General features: G+C 39.2%; 1 protein-coding gene across 1 annotated transcript in view; it reads right to left on the bottom strand.

Moving 5' to 3' along the window:
- Positions 1-3,591: 3,591 nt before the first annotated feature.
- The window catches only part of LIN28B (lin-28 homolog B), a 97,353-nt gene continuing 83,374 nt past the window's right edge, over positions 3,592-17,570 (bottom strand). The window contains exon 5 of the mRNA XM_027895089.1: positions 3,592-8,672. Within this exon, the coding sequence (XP_027750890.1) occupies positions 8,303-8,672 (370 nt within the window). The 3' untranslated portion in view covers positions 3,592-8,302. The remainder of the gene's footprint in view (positions 8,673-17,570) is intronic.

Raw genomic sequence — 17,570 nt, 5'->3', positions numbered from 1 at the left:
GCTTGTGCCTGTCCCCCTTCACCCTCCCATGCTGTGGCTGCCGAGCAGAGAGTCTCTGTGGGGGCAGCCTCTGCTCCTCTCTGTGCAGCTTTGTACAAGACAGCTGCTTTTCAGAAACTCTCAGGCTTGAAACTCCAAAGAAGTTACGGTTCAGCAGGCTTGACTGTGACTTTTTGTCACAGCTGTCAGTGTAGGTCAAGGAGAGATGAAAGAAATGGGGACTGAATGGAAAGGAACTTGCTGTGCTTCAAGCCCCCACCCTTGCTGTGCTGCCTTGGGGGAGAAATGGCATTTCTGCTTGCTTTCATAGGCAGCTCCCAAAATACCTCCAAATTTTACTTATACATTATTCTAGTATTCTATACATTTTTCGAGTTGCCTGAAACATTTTGGATGCTCAAAGTGAAGTGGTTTTGGTTGTTTTATTATTATTATTATTATTATTTGGTTTGGTTCGGTTTTGGTGGGGTGTTTTTGGCTAATTGCTTTAAAGAACCTAGTGCATGATAATCCAGCACATTTCTAAAAGGGAAAGAAGACAAAAGAACTACTTTTCTAGGATAGAGGATACTGAAGACCAAGACTGTGGCGGTGCAACAAGGCTGATTTTAAAGTCAGTGCTGATATGCTATTCCAGAATAAAGAAGAATTCTGAAGGAGGCAAGTAGTGAGTTTCTCAAAATCATGATGAGAACAAAAACCAAAAAACCAAAACCCCCAACCCTCCCTCCAAAAAAATATGTCTTGTCCATCATTTTAATAAGACAAAAAGAGGGTTGAATGTTTTTCCTGCTGCACGTAGGACTTTTTACTATAGTGGACAAAGAGCTGGAAGTTGAGGGCAGTGGAACTGGAAATGAGGCACTACTTGTTAGCAGCAGGAGATTAAAACCAGCTGTCATGGAGAAGAGCATCTCTTATTTTCTCAAAAGCAGTCAGGTCTGATCTGAAGCCCAAGTGGAAAATATACTTTAAAGCACCCAAACAAACATGGCTCCAGTTAAAGCTGAGTGCTAAAATTCAATGCCATAGTAACTGCACTGAATTTAATAGCCTGTGCCATGCACCAGATCAAACTAGATAAACAACTGGTACATTCTCTTTGAATTCTGGATTATTTGGAAATAAATGACTTGTAAGCATCTAAACCTGGCAGGATATCTAAGCTCAGTACTTGTTATTATTTCTGCCTAGTCCACCTTCTCCTGGCTGGTACAGCAAGAGTAACACCACAAGTCCATCTTTGTTGTTTTTTGAACTGTTTGGCTGCTCCAGCCCCGAGTATCTAGGCTAAGTGTTGCGCAGCAAGTAATGCCTGGGGCCAAATATTGAACAGCCAGCAAACAAAAATCGACCAGCTGCATGTCAACTGAGCAGCAGCAGCACAAAAAGGTGCCTGAGGCTTGATGGCAACTCTTCTGCAATCATACAGTGGGCAATGCTTGTAGAAAAATAATAACTAGTGCAGAGTAACCTGCTCTTGAGGGGACTGGTTGTCCTGGAGGTCAACAGCATTGCAGGCAGTAGATGGCAGTGGCAACAGCAGAGTGCTTTGCTGAAAAGGTGCTTACACTAATTAATGAGGGCATCACCTAGATTATACTAGTAAACAAGAGGAGGACATCCACAGAATGAACTCCAACCTCTCCACCACAGAGTGTCTTCCTATGCAACTATACAGGGAATGAGAGTGCTAATTATGTAAACAACTTCGAAGTATGTGAAATTATTTGCATCTGGGATATTTTTATTATCAGGGAAAAGTGGACTGGTGTGGAGGGAAAGAGATGGGTACAGAGTCCTTCATAAATTATGAGTAATTTTGAAATGATTGGTTTGTGTAAACACCTCCTGGTGCCAACAGATTGCAAAAAATCCCCAAACCCAATTCTTTCAAAAATGGCTGCATTTGTTTTGGCATTTGTTAGGGTTACAGAAAGGCTGGAAATAGCTTGGCAGCATGCATCCCAAGACCCTGAAAATGAACATTCTGTTTTTGTTGTTATTTCAAAAGGCTGCTGTGATTTTGATGTTACTCTGTTGACTCATTTGGAAGTTTCAACCCAAAGATTTCTTCTTGTTGGCATGAATCAATGCTGTTGTTAATGCCACATGGCAGTGACAACTTCTCTGCAAGGTTAGGAAGGGAGGCCTTGGCTTGTAGCAGTGGATTTAGGTACTGCTGCTGATCTGCCTTTGCCTAATGCACAAGACAATACTTCCTGGCTATAACATGAAGACAGTTTTCTGAACTGTCCTGGAGGAGCTGCTGAAAGGGTAAAGACTGCTGACTTCTAGTGGCTCTGAGAGGGAGGCCTGCATATCTGGGAGACGAGGTGGGAAGAACTAGTCGCTGCTCTTCCAGGTCCTTCGGTTTCAGTCAGCACTAGACATTGCTGGAGAGGAGATTTTCACTTGTACCAGGGGCTTCTTACATGTGAGCATGGCCAGAGCTGCTCACTGCTCCCCGAGGTGGCTTGCTCCTGCCTGTGCTATCCTGTAGGGTGCTCCAGCAGTGGGATGGTGGCAGGCAAGAGGTGTCCCTTCTCATTCCCTGAAGCACCGGGGTCAGGCCGGCCAGCAGGACATGTAACAACATGGTGTGAACTGTGTTCTTCAGATGTTTTAAAGAAAGCCTCGCTGCTCGTGACTGACCCAAGAAGTGGGACACATGGGGGATCTTAGCCGAGAGAACTGAGTTACCTCTTCCACATTCCAGGAAAGTGACGAAACCATTTGGCCATAGGTTGGGAGGGGGGTGCAAACACGACTGGATGTGATTGGACACATCTTCACAGCTCACTCTTTTTCGAGACCATGAATTAGAGGGGTGAGGTGAGGGGAAGTAAATGGAAGTGTTTCATGACTAGAAGAGTATTAGATGGTAACTCTTTCATGCAGGCATTTGTACAAATCGAAAAAAAAATTTTTCTGCCCTGTGTTTTGCAGAAACTGTTAATTTTGCTATTAATCACCTACATGTGTAGAAACAGAAGCACTGGAGCTGCCATACACAAGCCCTTAAATATTTTAATACAGAATGATGAGCTATTGCTACCCAACTCACTAACACACTTTATGTAATTTAGAGAAGGAATTTCCAGGTAATGAAAAATGACAGCACTTTCCTTTCTAAAAAAGAAACACCAATTCATTTTATATTAGCATGAAATAGGTATGTACAAGCTTACAAATCCTGGAAGAAGCATATAAGATGGGATGAGGCTTAGAACACCAAAAGCTTTTCATCCCAGAGAATAACCCAAATGTCTGATAACTTCAATGACCAGTGTATTCTCACAGTAACAAAAATCTGTAATTTTGCAGTTTAATTTTGATAGCTGAATAGCGTCTGGGGTACAATTGCTGCAGCATTGTTAGTATGATCCAGGTATGCATTGATCATTTTATTCCTCCCTCCTCCAAAAAATAGCTTATATAACTAAAATTAGTTTTGGGATATTACCTTCAGAAAAGGTAAATGAGCACAGGTGCTAATGAAAACTCCCCAGTGACTGTTCAGTGTGTTTTTACCAGGCAAATAAAGCAAGTCTCAAAGGCTCATTGTAAATGCCAACGTTATATGTTTTATTTTTAATCAAGTAAATCTTTTAAACCTCACAATATCCATGACTGACAGGAAAAAAAAGACATTAGGCATGAAATGAGAATATAAAATACATGATATGTAGAAAGGCAATCAGTGCTTTAGTGCCTCAAGACAGTAAACAGGTGAAATGACCTTCAAAACTTCAACTCGTGGTCTTTTCCTTAAAACACAAAATTCAAGTGATTTTTCTTTTATTTCACCTTGTAAACAACATACAAGTCAAAATGGACAATGAGGTAATCTATACTACAGAAGATAATTTAAAAACACTAGATAAGACACAGTATTAAAGACATATAGAAATCAGTGTTCACTTTGGTCTCTAGTATGGTTATTGTTATTATTACCACAAGCAACACATACTAGTTTAAGCCAGTCTGGTGATGTTTGTCAGACAGTTGTTGCTTAATTTAGTAATTCAAGAGGTAGTCAAAACCATTATCCTTTGTAAAGATGGTTGCTCATGCATTTCGTTCAACGACAATGGTAGCAAATACCTTGCTACTCTCCGACATTCTCAGAAAAACACTGCCACAGCTGCTAATATACAGCTCCGGTTTATACAGAAAAAAAAGAAACATGTGTTCATGGATCAACCTCTACAGTTGTAACAGGGGTAACACAACCACCGGATCTTAAAGAAGAGGCTGTTGATATACTAAGCAAAATAAGACCGATGCATTTAACAAGGCTCTGCTTGTTCCTAAAGCAATACTCCAATCTCATTAAGACTTCTAGAAAATTAAAATCAGTGCATCTGCACATGTACATATCTTCCCAATTACTTTTATATCTAACACTGGGGAATACATATATATTTTTTATGATAAACATTTCTTACAGATAAATTAATTAAATTAAATTTAAGACTCAATGAGATTTCCCATGTTCTTTTATAATTCTTCTTACAAAGAATGTTACAAGATCTATAAGCACTTTTTTTTTTTTTTTAATGGGGCTCTATTAACAAAACTAAGTACGACCAATAAGGAACTCCAGGATAACACTGGTGCAGAATAAAATGGCTGAAAAAGGTGGCCTGCAAAGGGAAGCTGTAGGATCCAAATGTGGTGTTTGGCACTCCCTGAAAGCTGGCTAAAAGCAAAATATTGCAAACGGTATTACAATGCCAGATTTACCATTAACTGCAGCAAAAAGTGATTTGGCTCCTCCTCCAAATACAAGTCTTCTTCATGGTCTAACTTTTGTAGCATGTAATAAAATACTGTGACCTCTCCTTGGGGAAGAGTAAAATACCTCACAGTGTCTCTTACGATTAAATCAAGTATTTCGGGGTGGGGAAATGGGAGGGAGAGAGATTCTTGCTCTAGGTTTAACCTTATCTCCACTATTGTTAGGAGACAAATACATCTCTCTAGGCAGATATTTGAACTATTTCTACTCTAATGAGTTTTATTGTGAAGCATTCTGGCAAGGACAAGCTGGTGAATAGGGGGAAATCTAGCCTGAGCAAACGCTGCAGAATATTAATTTTGTCCTTAGACATGAAGGAAGAATCCCAAACTCAGTCTGTTCTTCCTCCTTTAAAAGGTTCTTTGCTTATTTGGAGTAGCCTACTGAAGGAGTATAACTAGATTTTTTCCTACTGCAGCCCAGTGCTAAGTAGTTCCCTGCTGCAGCTTCTGCTGCTATATGTTTAACTTACGCGTGTACATTTTTGTCTCTTCTGGAGCTATATTTATTTTTGTGAACAGTGTCCATAATCCTCTAGACAGAAAAATAAAAACTGTCAAAGAAATGTTTGGAAACATCTCATAATTTCAAATGGATGCTTCATCTTAAACAAGTATTTGCCATAATGTCTGCAATGGTGAACTAACAGTATTTAGTACAGATAAAAAGTATGTACCATAGATCAACAGCCACCTTTAAGGCTAGAGCAGCACAAAGGTGTGTTTATGCAGTAAATATGAGGTAGCCTTTTGCTGTAAACAGAAAAATAATTTTATTGTCACTTATGTAAATAAAGTAGGTTTGATGTTTCTGTGTTTTTATTCTTCTCCCTCCACCCCTCCGTCCTACATCACTCCCCTCCTAGAAAAGCTAAGCACCAGTAACTCCAACTGGAAGTCAGTGGGAGCTGCGGTTGCCCAGCGTATCTGAAAACTCAGACCCTGTGAATGTAAAGACACAGATGCTCGCTCACTTAAACAAACAGTACAGAATACCACTTTATCATTTCACAGGAACTTATAATACAAAATGCTGAGATCTGATTATCAGAAACGTAGGTCTATGTCAACTCAGAGGTAGTTACTAATATCAGTACATAATACTTATATAAGAGATAAAAAAGTGTAAGACTATTTGGTTTGTTCTGAGTAAGCAGGTCTGTAGACTATTCCATAAAGAAAAAACAACATTACATGGTATATTCCCTGAGCAAAGTTCTTTGTCCTGAGTATGTTATGTAACAGTGATAACATTCTAATATATAAAAATAAAACCTCAAGCTTTCAACAATAAGATAGGGTTTGGTATGTGCTCTTAGCAGTTCAGTCTGACTTTGGTGCGCACAGTGACTTTAAACAGCACCAATAACAATCTGCACGTTGAAAATATTTCCTTATCTCAGCTCTGAACTTCTTACATATAAACAGGGAATGACCAGTTTTCAAATCCACAACTGCCTATTTCTATAAGGAACTTTGGTTTAGAATTTCAAAGTGACCTAAGTTTTGCATCTTTGCTGTTTAACCTGGTTTTTACACCAACTAGAAGGTTAAGCAATGCCACTTTGATTTGTCTACATAATTTAAATAAGTTTACAATCCTTACGTAAGGCAAGGAAGTTCTCTATAGATATAATCACATTCAATATCGTCAAAGGTAAGCTTTGCATTAGCATACTGAGAACTTCAGTATAAACCTCAAGATTCTCGCAAACACTGGCAAGGAATTCACACAAAACAATTCTCTTGAAATTGTGCCCTTCACTGAGGCATTTGATTACTACCTCTTTACTGAAGCAGCAGCAGCAGCACCAGTAAAAGTCTCATCTGGCAGGACAAGTGGAAAGGGGAAGGCCACGTAATGAGCCAGCTGCATACCTGTTGTAACTATCCGCTGCAAAAGAGTTACCACGGGTGGGACTTTGGCTCACTGTAGCCTTTCATGCAGGCTGTTTCTTTAGTTTGATTATCCGAGCTTAAACCTACCCGACACTTTCAAGCTTTAACAGCCTGTGTTTATTGCCAATGTTAAGGATTATACAGGTTTCTCTAATTAACTTACATCCACAATGGGATTTGTCAGAGTACGTTATCTTACGTATGACTTGGTAATTCAGAAGTTACAAATGGAAAGCGACTTGAAGTTTTGATAGGCTCCAACTCTATTAACCCCGAGCAAGGCCTGCAGCCCAGGGAGTCTCACTCTGAGGCCACCAATCTTTCTCCTCTTTAACACAGAAGTGTGTGGTCCTAGTGCACTGGGGACAAAGGCTGGTCAACAACAGCCTCCAGTTCACAAGAAGCAGATGATGCCCGGGGTTTCTGGAAAATTTGCAGGTCCCTTCACTCAGGCCGGTCTGCACACACGCTGTATCATCAGCAAGGTGTGGCTGACCGAGCAACCCCAAGCATCCTGATCTAAGTACCCATCAACCTTACTTCTTAAGAAACTAATTAGCCCAGGATCTCATTAACTTTGCATTTTGTTTTCTTCAAAACCCAAACAGATAACAACAACAAAAATCCCTAGGGAGTTCTCTCCATGGCATTTCAACAGAAAACAAGGGGGAAGACCCTTCAAACTGAGGGGTACCAAGAGAAATTGCTGCTGCTGCTGCTACTACTGCCACCAAGGTCTCCTAAATGTTCACAGAATACAAAGGGCTGAACAGGATGGTATCCTGATACCACTCAAAAGGGTCTGTTTGGTAACAACTTACACATTCTCCCCTACACAACAGACATCTACATTACAGTTACAACCATATTAATTTAACAAAACATTTTGAGAAACCAGCACAGAAATTACACATTCATTGTCTCTTTTGGAGCTTTAAACCCCTCATCAACAAAGGGTGGTGGCAATGAGAGCTATATTGAGTCATGACACTGCCCTGCACTGGCGTGGGGAGGGGTTTTGATGCTTTGTGGAGATAAAAAGAAAATAACTGAAATTGATGGCACGGGGGATGTCTTAGTATCTTTAGTACCATATGGCAACTTTAAAATATGAAAGTATCCTTTCATTCACAAGAGAAGTAACAGTCTCGATCTCAGTTCTGAGTGTGGTTTATCAGGTTTGGTTTATTTCTGATTGAGATTTTTGGGGTTTTCTTGTTTGTTTTTTGAACATGTTTGGAAACAGGTTCTAGGAATGAGTTCGGGAACGTTTGTGGATACTGTGTCTATTGCTTCACAGAAATGCCTTGTGGGAGTTGGAGAATGGTCTAATGGAAAAATATATATTTATAGGTATGTACACATACACACACGCACATGCACGCTCATACACACACACAGACGGTAAAACATAACGCACCCTGCTCAAATGTATTTTGCTTGGAGTGATTTGTCTATTAAAGAAAAAAAAAATATTCACAGTTCCTCAACAGTAGTTAAAATTCCAGGTCAGCTACCGATAATGTAATTATTTCCCCTGTACTTGCATGAGGTAGACATCCCAAGAGGGTAAAGAAAATGAAACATTATGACAAATGCATTAAGTTTTTTTTCTTTTCTGAACAGAAGGCCCCTTTCTGTTTGGTTCTTCAGGCGATGCAGACAACTTACTTGACGAAGCTTCCTGTGGTGACCTGCCCGAGCGCTCCAAGACCTCCAGCCTGCCTTCCTGAGAGTACGACGGAGACGAGTAGCCGTGCATTCCTCCCCCTTCTCTCAGGAAGGCAGAAGTGGAAGGCTGCGGTTCAGCTTCGTGTCTTCCCTGAGAGCTAGTGGGCTGCTGCGAGACAGTTTTATGGGGGCAGTTAGCCACCATGTGCATGATGCTCTGACAGTAATGGCACTTCTTTGGCTGCGGAGGTAGACTACATTCTTTAGCGTGGTGGTCGAGGCCACCACAGTTGTAGCATCTAAAATCAAAGAAAGAGAGAGAGAGAGAGAGAGAGTTAGTTATGCAATGCAGCGTCAAGCGGGAAGGTTTTGTACGGGCGCGGGCCCCGGCTCCCACTAGAGGGCACCAGACCTCCAGCCATCGCCGCCCCTGTCTCCGCAGCACCGGGAGCCGCCACGGTGCAATTCCTTACTGAATCCTTTGTAACACGCACCAGGAACGCCAGTTATTGGATTACATTATTCTAACACGAGATACAAAGAAATAATTACACGCCTTTGGCATGGTGACCTTATGTGCACCACTGAGCTTTCTGTTTTGGCTATTTTTGCACGGTTTCTGTTTCTTTGTTTTATAAAACTTGCACTGGATGCATAGACATTTGATTTAAAATGATCTAACATGCTACAGGAAAGAACTAAAACAATAATTTTTTTGTTTTGTTTTCCCTTAGCCATCAACTAATTTAAAAAACCCCTGACTGCACATATATTTAGGCTGTGGAGTCAATTTAAGGATTAAAAAAAAAGACTGTAACTGTAACTTACTATATGTACAAAATAATGCAACATATTCTGGTTCCACATAAAAATATTTCAAATTTTCAGATTCTTGGGAAGTTACAGGGCACTGTTTCACGATTTCACCTGGTATGTAGTGGTCACTACTAGCTTATCCAAAATCAAGAAATTTAGTCCATGCAAAGTTGTACAGCCAGAATTTCACCTACTGAACTTTACCTTGCAAAGAATGCTATTGATAAAACCTGCATGATTTTAAAAAAGACTGCAAAATGGTTGTTAAAATGTTAAATGTTAAATGGAGTGCAAATCCACTCCAAGAAACAATCCCTCACACCTCCCTCTTCATATCTCTTCATCACTAGTAGCAAGATAATAACTGTATCTGTATTTCCACAGATGAATGAAAATACAGCACAAGTTGCTCGCAGCATGCTGTATGCTGTCATGTCCTACAAGACTTATCTATAATTTAAACAGGTTAAATGATAAATAGAACTTCCTCATCCTTTCAGAAATTATTGTAATTACATTGCTGTATCTTCCCTAAAAAAACACTAAGAAACATGAAACAAGAAACCAAATCCAGTACAAAGAACTCTGCACTTCTACAACTGGAATAACATTATTTTAGGTCAACTGGTACCATGTCACCATTGCACTGAAGTTTGATGTGATTTTTCAATGGAATGTCTGTCTGCATATACTACAGACTAACCCACAAAGAGACAATAAAAAGCTCCCCTTGAATCACAAAGAAAATAGCATGTACAAGCCCCATTATCACTTAGTACTGATTTCCCTAGCATAGGAAGGGAAATGGCATGCGAAATATGTTGTAAAATACAAGCATACATATCTAAGACCAAAACACCAAGCTTTTCTCTCCTATAGTTAAAAAAAGTAATTTGCAAGTTATTAAACAATATCCATCTGACTACTTTTTCCCAAATCACTGAAGGTATTTTCAATTAGGTAGCCCACACTTAATGGTAGCATTCAGTCTTCTTAAAGAGCATTCTGCTGTTTTCACCACAAGCTTTCTAAACACCTTCTGGATAAAATAATAAGGAAGTAAAACTTGCCATTAGAGAAACAAAAAACCCTTAGGTGTTTTACTTTCTCCCCTTTCAATAAATACATTTAAGAATTCACAAATGTAGTACTGATTGTAATTTAGGTGATATTACAGAATTATGTTTATTATTATCTTTGTCATCGGTTTCTAGCAGTATACTTGTTCCTGGGATAAGTATAGTATAATACGGTGTAACATGGGAGTGTGCAGACATTCTGGAAATTGTGTATTGTACCTTAAATCAGAATACAGAATTTTATAGCTGTGAATGCATTTGCACTTTCTGTTCCCCCTTAATATCACATGTAGTTTAAAAAAGGAAAAGTTTGAAAATAGGTTGAAGGGCCTCAGCAGCAGGGTAGGCAATACCTATGTACAAATCAATTTAATCAGTCACTATGGTATGCACTGTGTTATCCAATTCAGTGAACTATTTCGCCTCACCAACTGACCAAGAACCTGATGTCAGAGCCCCTGCTTTCACTCAAGAGGCCTCCATCACCTTGCATATATATATATATATATATATATTAATACCTTCTCTTTGCAAAATACTGTAATTCCCTGTATTTATTCAAATCACCACTAAAATGCTACTGTAAGAGAAAACTATCGGGAGTTGTGATTGAACTATGATTTGGCTTTTTGGGAATGTTTTTCCCTACCAAACAACTAAAAAAGCATCTGGCTAAAGTGTTCCATTAGAATATATATGTGCTAGCCAGGGTGTGCCTGGACTTAAACAGGAGGGTGGTTATTTATTCAGTTCTTTTAACTGTTTATTCATTCCTTGTCAATCACTCTTACCAGGAGAACAGATCACACCTCGCTCTGAAATGCCTTCCCTTTCAAGGGATTTACACCAAAATGGAAGTGGTCAGACACCTCAGGGCTCACAAATGATACCACATGGCATCATCCACACGCATTAAGGTATGGTATTAACCCTTTTGTCCCAAACACTTCAGCTCTTTGCTCCTCTCTGCTGCGCGTACTCCTGTTACAACGTAATGAAACCTGGTACCACGTGATATGCACACAGCAGCTTATACATTCACATCTCTAGATACATGAATATATAGAACAGTATACAAACTGACTTCTGCTAAGAAAACTGGTGAATTTTCATTTGACTGTGTTCTTAGAAACTCTAGACTAGTACAACCATAGCAAGTATTTCTTCACTTCAGAAGCACCATAGAAATAATGTATGTTAGCTTAAATACAACGCAAAAGTTTATATGTAAATTACATCAGGAGATGAATTAAACAAAAAAAGCCCTTAAAAGAGCAAGTATAATAGAAGCAACACTTACAAAGAAGCAAAAGCAAGAAGGATTTGTTAAAATAGGACTGTCTTTCTCACAGTAGGCTGCCATGATTTACTAGGTAGCTTCAGGCTCAAAAAAATAATGAGACGGCAATTATCCTAACGGGGAACCCTTTCTTCACTACAGCACTGACAGAAAGGTGAATTGGGATGATTTTTTTATATAAAAAAGATGAACATTTTAATAAAGGAACATGTTGAGCAACCTGTCTAGCAATGTATTTCGCTACTCTCAAAAAACCTGTAACATTAATATCTACTAAAAAAGAAAGAAGAGAGCATGTAGCAAGGTTAAAAAAACACTCTTAAATTCTCTTTTCTAAATTCCTGGATTTGTGATCACTTAGAATTATATATATTAAAGGAAACATTATCAAACAAAAAGGTATAGATTTCAACATAAGCTATGTTGTATTAATTGCAATAGCTGATGATGGAAATTCATTAGAAGTACTCAATTTCACAACCAAATGCAAATGCAAAATATAGTACTAATTTTCAGCTTTTTTCCATGTCCTAGCACTCAACTCCTTCCTAGGAAGCAAAGCCCAGCCCCAGACTTTTTTAAGCAACAACACCCCCACCTTGCAAATACGTTCACCACATTAACGTATCAGCTCAGCTGAGGTAAGCAGAAGGTAGGTCAAACACAACTGCTTGCTTCTTTGCCCTGTTTTATAATACAATTGTTATTACAATAAATATAATTATTATTATAAATACAATTATATTATAATATAATTTAGATGATAATCCAATACGTATGACAAGTAGAGAATAATATATGTGGCTCCACACTATTATTTGTTGAGATAAAAAAGCTTTAAAATTACTTGGATGACTCATTTGGGGGTGGGGGAATGGGGAATGAAGGGTTAACATCTAACAGGGATAAGAAAGGGAGGAAAGGGGGTATAGTCAGAGGAAGACTAAAATAAATCATCAGGATATACCCCACACCAATTCCTCTTCTGTTTTTCCTTTCTGAATGTTATCGGACAACAAAAAAGAATGCTTCTCGGCTAACAATACTCCATCTAGCAACAGTAATGCCTTGGAACACGGCACATGTGCATGTGAGATGCTGCTACAAGACACTGAATGCTGACTATGCAGTTAAAGCATAAAGGAAACTTTTAAACTTGTACTTATATGAGCTGTCTTTTTTAGCCATTACTTTCACAACATACTTAAAGAAAGGCAGATGGAAAATGCAGCAGATCACTTCAACTTCTCTAAAGAGCTGTAGGTTAAAATATCCATGATCTAACAGAAATATGACTCTTAGACATAACTAAGGGATTTCACTCTTCAAGGGCTTCAGTGACTTGTCTCAAAAACCAGGCTTGAGGAAGTGCAAGGGGACATTTCTTGCTACTGGATGTGAACACTTAGAAAAGCTCATGGTGGAGAGTGCTTGCTCAGTCACCACTCAGGTTGAGTGAGAAAGACATCCAACACCTCAGCGGGACTGAAGGGGTCTTTGGGACTCTGAGGATCTGCTAACTTCAAGTTGGCTTTGAGACAACTTGAAAGGCCAGGTCGGATGGGACCTCTGAGCAACCTGGTCTAATGGAAGGTGTCCCTGGCCATGGCAGTGGGGATGGAACTAGAGGGTCTTTAAGGTTTCTTCCAACCCAAACTATTCTATGATTCTCTGACAAATACATTTTAATGGATTACTTAAATATTCCAGTAACCATATCTTGGATATCAAATCTGTTGCAGCAGCACCCAAAGACTGACAGGATCACAGGTGATTGCTAATAAACAGGCACCTCATGTATATTACTGTATTATAAAAAGAGTAAGCACTTTTACTCAATAGAGGTATAATATGAAAATCCTCCTTGCTGAGAAGCCTACACTTAAAAGTGAAAAAAAACCCAAACAGTTTGAATATTTTTTAAGAAAGGTCACTACCCTTAGGCCTTAAAACAGTGCACACAGACTTCATCCTTTTAGAGCAAAAAATGCTGAAACTAAATATGCGGCTGCAGACACCGCAACTTAAAATCAAGCAACAACTGCCCCTGGGAAATAAAAAAGGTTTGTTCAGTTGCCAGAGCAGTAAGCTGCAGGAGCAGAAGCCACTAGCAGGGGTTGAACGGGGGAGATGTTGCAACCCCTGCACTGGGCACTGCTGACACTTCACTCTTTCACCCCCCACTTTTACTGGGGGATTCTCTTGCAGGTATTGTTTTGGGAGATTCACGCCCTGCTTACATGCACACAGTTGGGGTTTACACTACTCTGTTTATCAACCTTTAATTCTTAAGCTGTAGCTGAATGCAAGAGAGAATACAAGTAACTTTGAAAACACTTTAATGAGGTATTAGTATTCAAAACAGTGAATACTGAAATACTACTGAAAAAACCACTTAAGGTCAAGTGAAATTATCTTGTTCAATAAACTAGAGAATGGAACATTTATCATCTTCATCAGAGCATTTATGATGTGTCCACCAAGCAGGCTCACATCAAGGCAGAAGACTTCACTAACACCCTCAAATTTTCCATTCCATGTGGGGAAAAAAAAATCAGTTTGATTTTAAAACTGCAATTATTTTTATCCAAGAACGTTGTAAACGATGTGTTTCCAATTCAGAAAATGGCACTTTGGTGTCACATTTAGATATGTGCTGGTCCTGTGAGTAGTCGCTGCTCTGAACCCCTCCGTCATGCAAAACACTGTGCAGAGGCGACATGCTGGGAAAGTTAATTGCAGGCTGGTGTTCTTCAGTAAAATTCAGTTAGAAAATTTCCTGTGCTTTACTAGCTTTTTGAGATATATAACAGAAATATAATTTTAAAAAATGTTGATCTCCTAAAGAAATAAAGATGAACTAAAATAAAAATGCTCACCTATTTATCCTGCAAATCTTACAACTCACGGTAATGTACCAGAGATCCAAGACTCTCAATTTTGTGAGAAAAACAAGGTCCCTCCATTTTTTAAGGTTGCCTTCTTTCATCTTACAGATAGCCCCGGCACGCTGACACAAACTCACGGTCTGCAAGGCTTCCAATGACACGTGGTGGAATATTGATGATGTTTACTCTTGTTACAAATAAATAAATAAAAATGCTCTGTTGTAAACTCATCAGATCGACTAGTTTTCTGTGGTTAGTTCTAAATCAATCTATTTTCCCCAGTGTACCGCAGAAGTAATATCAATAGGTTACGGTCTTTTGTTGCTTGGGTTTCCCCTCCCCCTCCCCCCCCAACAAAGAAGCTGACAAACAACATGGGGCATTTGCCTGATAAATCAGGCCTGTCAGGATGCAATTTAGCTTCAGTTTGTGAGGAAATAAAATTGTTTAAAATCTGCTAATACAATTTTACTGGAAGGTATGGGGGGGGGAGTTTTTGGTTTTTTATTTTTCTTTTTTTAGAACCAAGAACAACAATGAAACAGAAAGGTGGTTCAAAATGCACAAAATGCAGTTTTTTTCTCCACAGAAATGGAAAGGAGTACAACAGACAGCATGTCTTAAAAAATAACTTCAACGATTCCATTTCCATCCTTTCTTCCTTTCCAGAAAACTTACCCCTACTATCCACTCAGCCCTCTTTACAGGCAGGGAGGAAAATTATTTTTCATAAATTGGGAAATGCATCCTCACAGAGGAATGCTTTGGATGTACTTTTATTTATTAAAACAAAAGGGTTTTCTCTGTATTAAGAGCTAAAACCTCCTGAATTAACAATTTACAAAGTGAAGTCTTTTTTTCCTAAATAACATGAAAGACGGTTTTACTCCAGTAGTATCAATAAAGCATAGAAAGAATGTGTATATTGTAATGGCTTTAACCCATCCAGATAAAGATCAGTGACGGGTTAAGGAAGTTATGTTTTAAACAGTCATATATCACGCATTTCCAACATGAAAGGCTATACCACGATTTCAATTGAGTCTACTACTGTAATTTTGCAACAACAAAACTACACACACAAATACTCTCAACTACAAATTTCCCTTATAACAATGGAAACTGTTTTTTAAAGTAAAACAGCTCTGTATGCAATATTTTTTTTTAAAGTAAGTATTTTCCATATTTCATGTTGGTGGAAAGACTGTCCAAGGCTGTGCTCTGGGTACTGCTCCGGTGTGTACCCACATCTGCAGCCTATTGCCAGAGTCAGCTGGAGTGCAGCACTGGGCAGGTGTGGGGGTGGCCAGAACTAAGCAGACCTCGGCTGCCTGCGTCTGAAAGCACTGCCTGGTGCCCCTGTTTACAGAAGCATAGTTCAGTAACACTAGAAGTCTTCCCAGAGGTTGCTTGAGCCTCCTGGCCATGTGGATAAGGATGCACGCTGCATAAAACCGGCTCAGCTCTTTCTGGGTCAGTGAGGTGCTGTTCATGAGCTAAGAGGCACGCCTGACCTTATCTGCCTCTCAGCAGAGCTGGTTCCAGGGTTGCTACGTCCATGATCAGTTAATCCACAGATGAGATAAAAGGGCAGTAGGTAACTGCGAATCAGTTGTTAAAAATTGCCATTTCCTTTTTGTTCCTAATTTTATCACTAACATTAGCAACAAATACAAGGAACTCAACTCCTCTCAACAGCAGGAAACAGCAAATGGCATCCTGGCAGTACGCTGGAGCACTGAAGCAAGTAGTGATAAAGAGGAGAAGGAGGAGGAAGGCTACTCTGAAAGTTCAAAACATTCTTCTTCTGCAAATACCAGCTGAGAGTTATATGACTTTAGGTATCACATATAAATCACCATCATGCACAAAGTCTCAGAAATATCTGCTGACAGGAGCGTGGAGTGACTTAGATCCAAGCCTTGAAATGGATTCTCCAATTACATTCACTGAATTAGATGACATGCATGAATGTAGGCTTCACAAGTGTTAAGGATTGCAGGATTTGACCAGCAGCTCACATTTTCATTTAATTGTTTGGAAATAAAGGGATGGTTACTGTAGCATTACTAGCACACTCTCTATGAGGAGGCCATGCCAGCTATCCCTACAGGGGTTCCTTCCAGAGCTCATGACATTGATAAAGTCATGTCACATGAATTACACGGAGGGCTTCCTTTTCCAATTGTGTAACAAAAGGACATCAAATGTGGTGGTTGGTTTCCCCTGAAACAGCACCTATAAGTTTGCACATTCAATACCCGCAAGAACAATTAAATCATTCAGATGCTCTATGGCCACATTTTACTGGTAAGGAAAATCTGCATCACTCCGATGCACTGACTGAGAAAGAAAGCAGTCACTTCCTATTTCACTTTTCTGAATTGGCATCTGAAGATGTCTAAAATGGACTAGCTTCATATATTGACATTATTACTAAATGACTGTGCTAAGCATTTTCTGTAACACATATTTAAGAGACCTTCAACATCTTAAAGAAAAACATTATTTTGAAACTTTTTCACATCAACATGCAAAGGCAACAGTAAAGCGTGAAAAGAGGATTTCAGTTGCAACAGGATTAAGCCTTACATGTTAAAGCTTTTAATTCCCACCTGAGGCAGGTATTCCTGTTGTCCTACTCTGCCTGATCCCTGCGAATTATAAGAGAATTAATGTCATTTCCTACTATTCTGCCCTCATTATTAATTTTTGCTATAACTGTGTACATAAAAATTAAAAGCACATTTGTGCACATAAAAACACCGTTAACTCAAAATTTGGCATTTCCTTTTTCTTAGTTTGGCCTCAGGATGGCAAATCTTATGCACGGGTTTAATACTTATTTCTCTGAATCCTGTTAATTCTGTGTAGAGTTAAAAATAATGGAACATAACCGAAAAAGTTTCTCTACGTGTGGTTAACGAGATCACTTTAGCCCTCTTGGCTGGGATTATGAAGATTAAATGATATCACAACAGTAAAATTATACCAATGAGGTTAATAGAAGTTTTTTAAAATATTAGATGTTCCCAGAAACAGAGCATCTGAATGGTCTTGGTTCTGATCTCATCACATGGGTATACATCCAGAGCAATTCTGATGACTTCACTG

This window comes from Empidonax traillii, unplaced genomic scaffold (genome assembly GCF_003031625.1).
Source record: "Empidonax traillii isolate 1590-97213 ecotype Southwest subspecies unplaced genomic scaffold, ASM303162v1 scaffold16:size2589160, whole genome shotgun sequence".
Classification (NCBI taxonomy): domain Eukaryota; kingdom Metazoa; phylum Chordata; class Aves; order Passeriformes; family Tyrannidae; genus Empidonax; species Empidonax traillii.
This window is presented reverse-complemented; position numbering and strand designations above follow the sequence as displayed.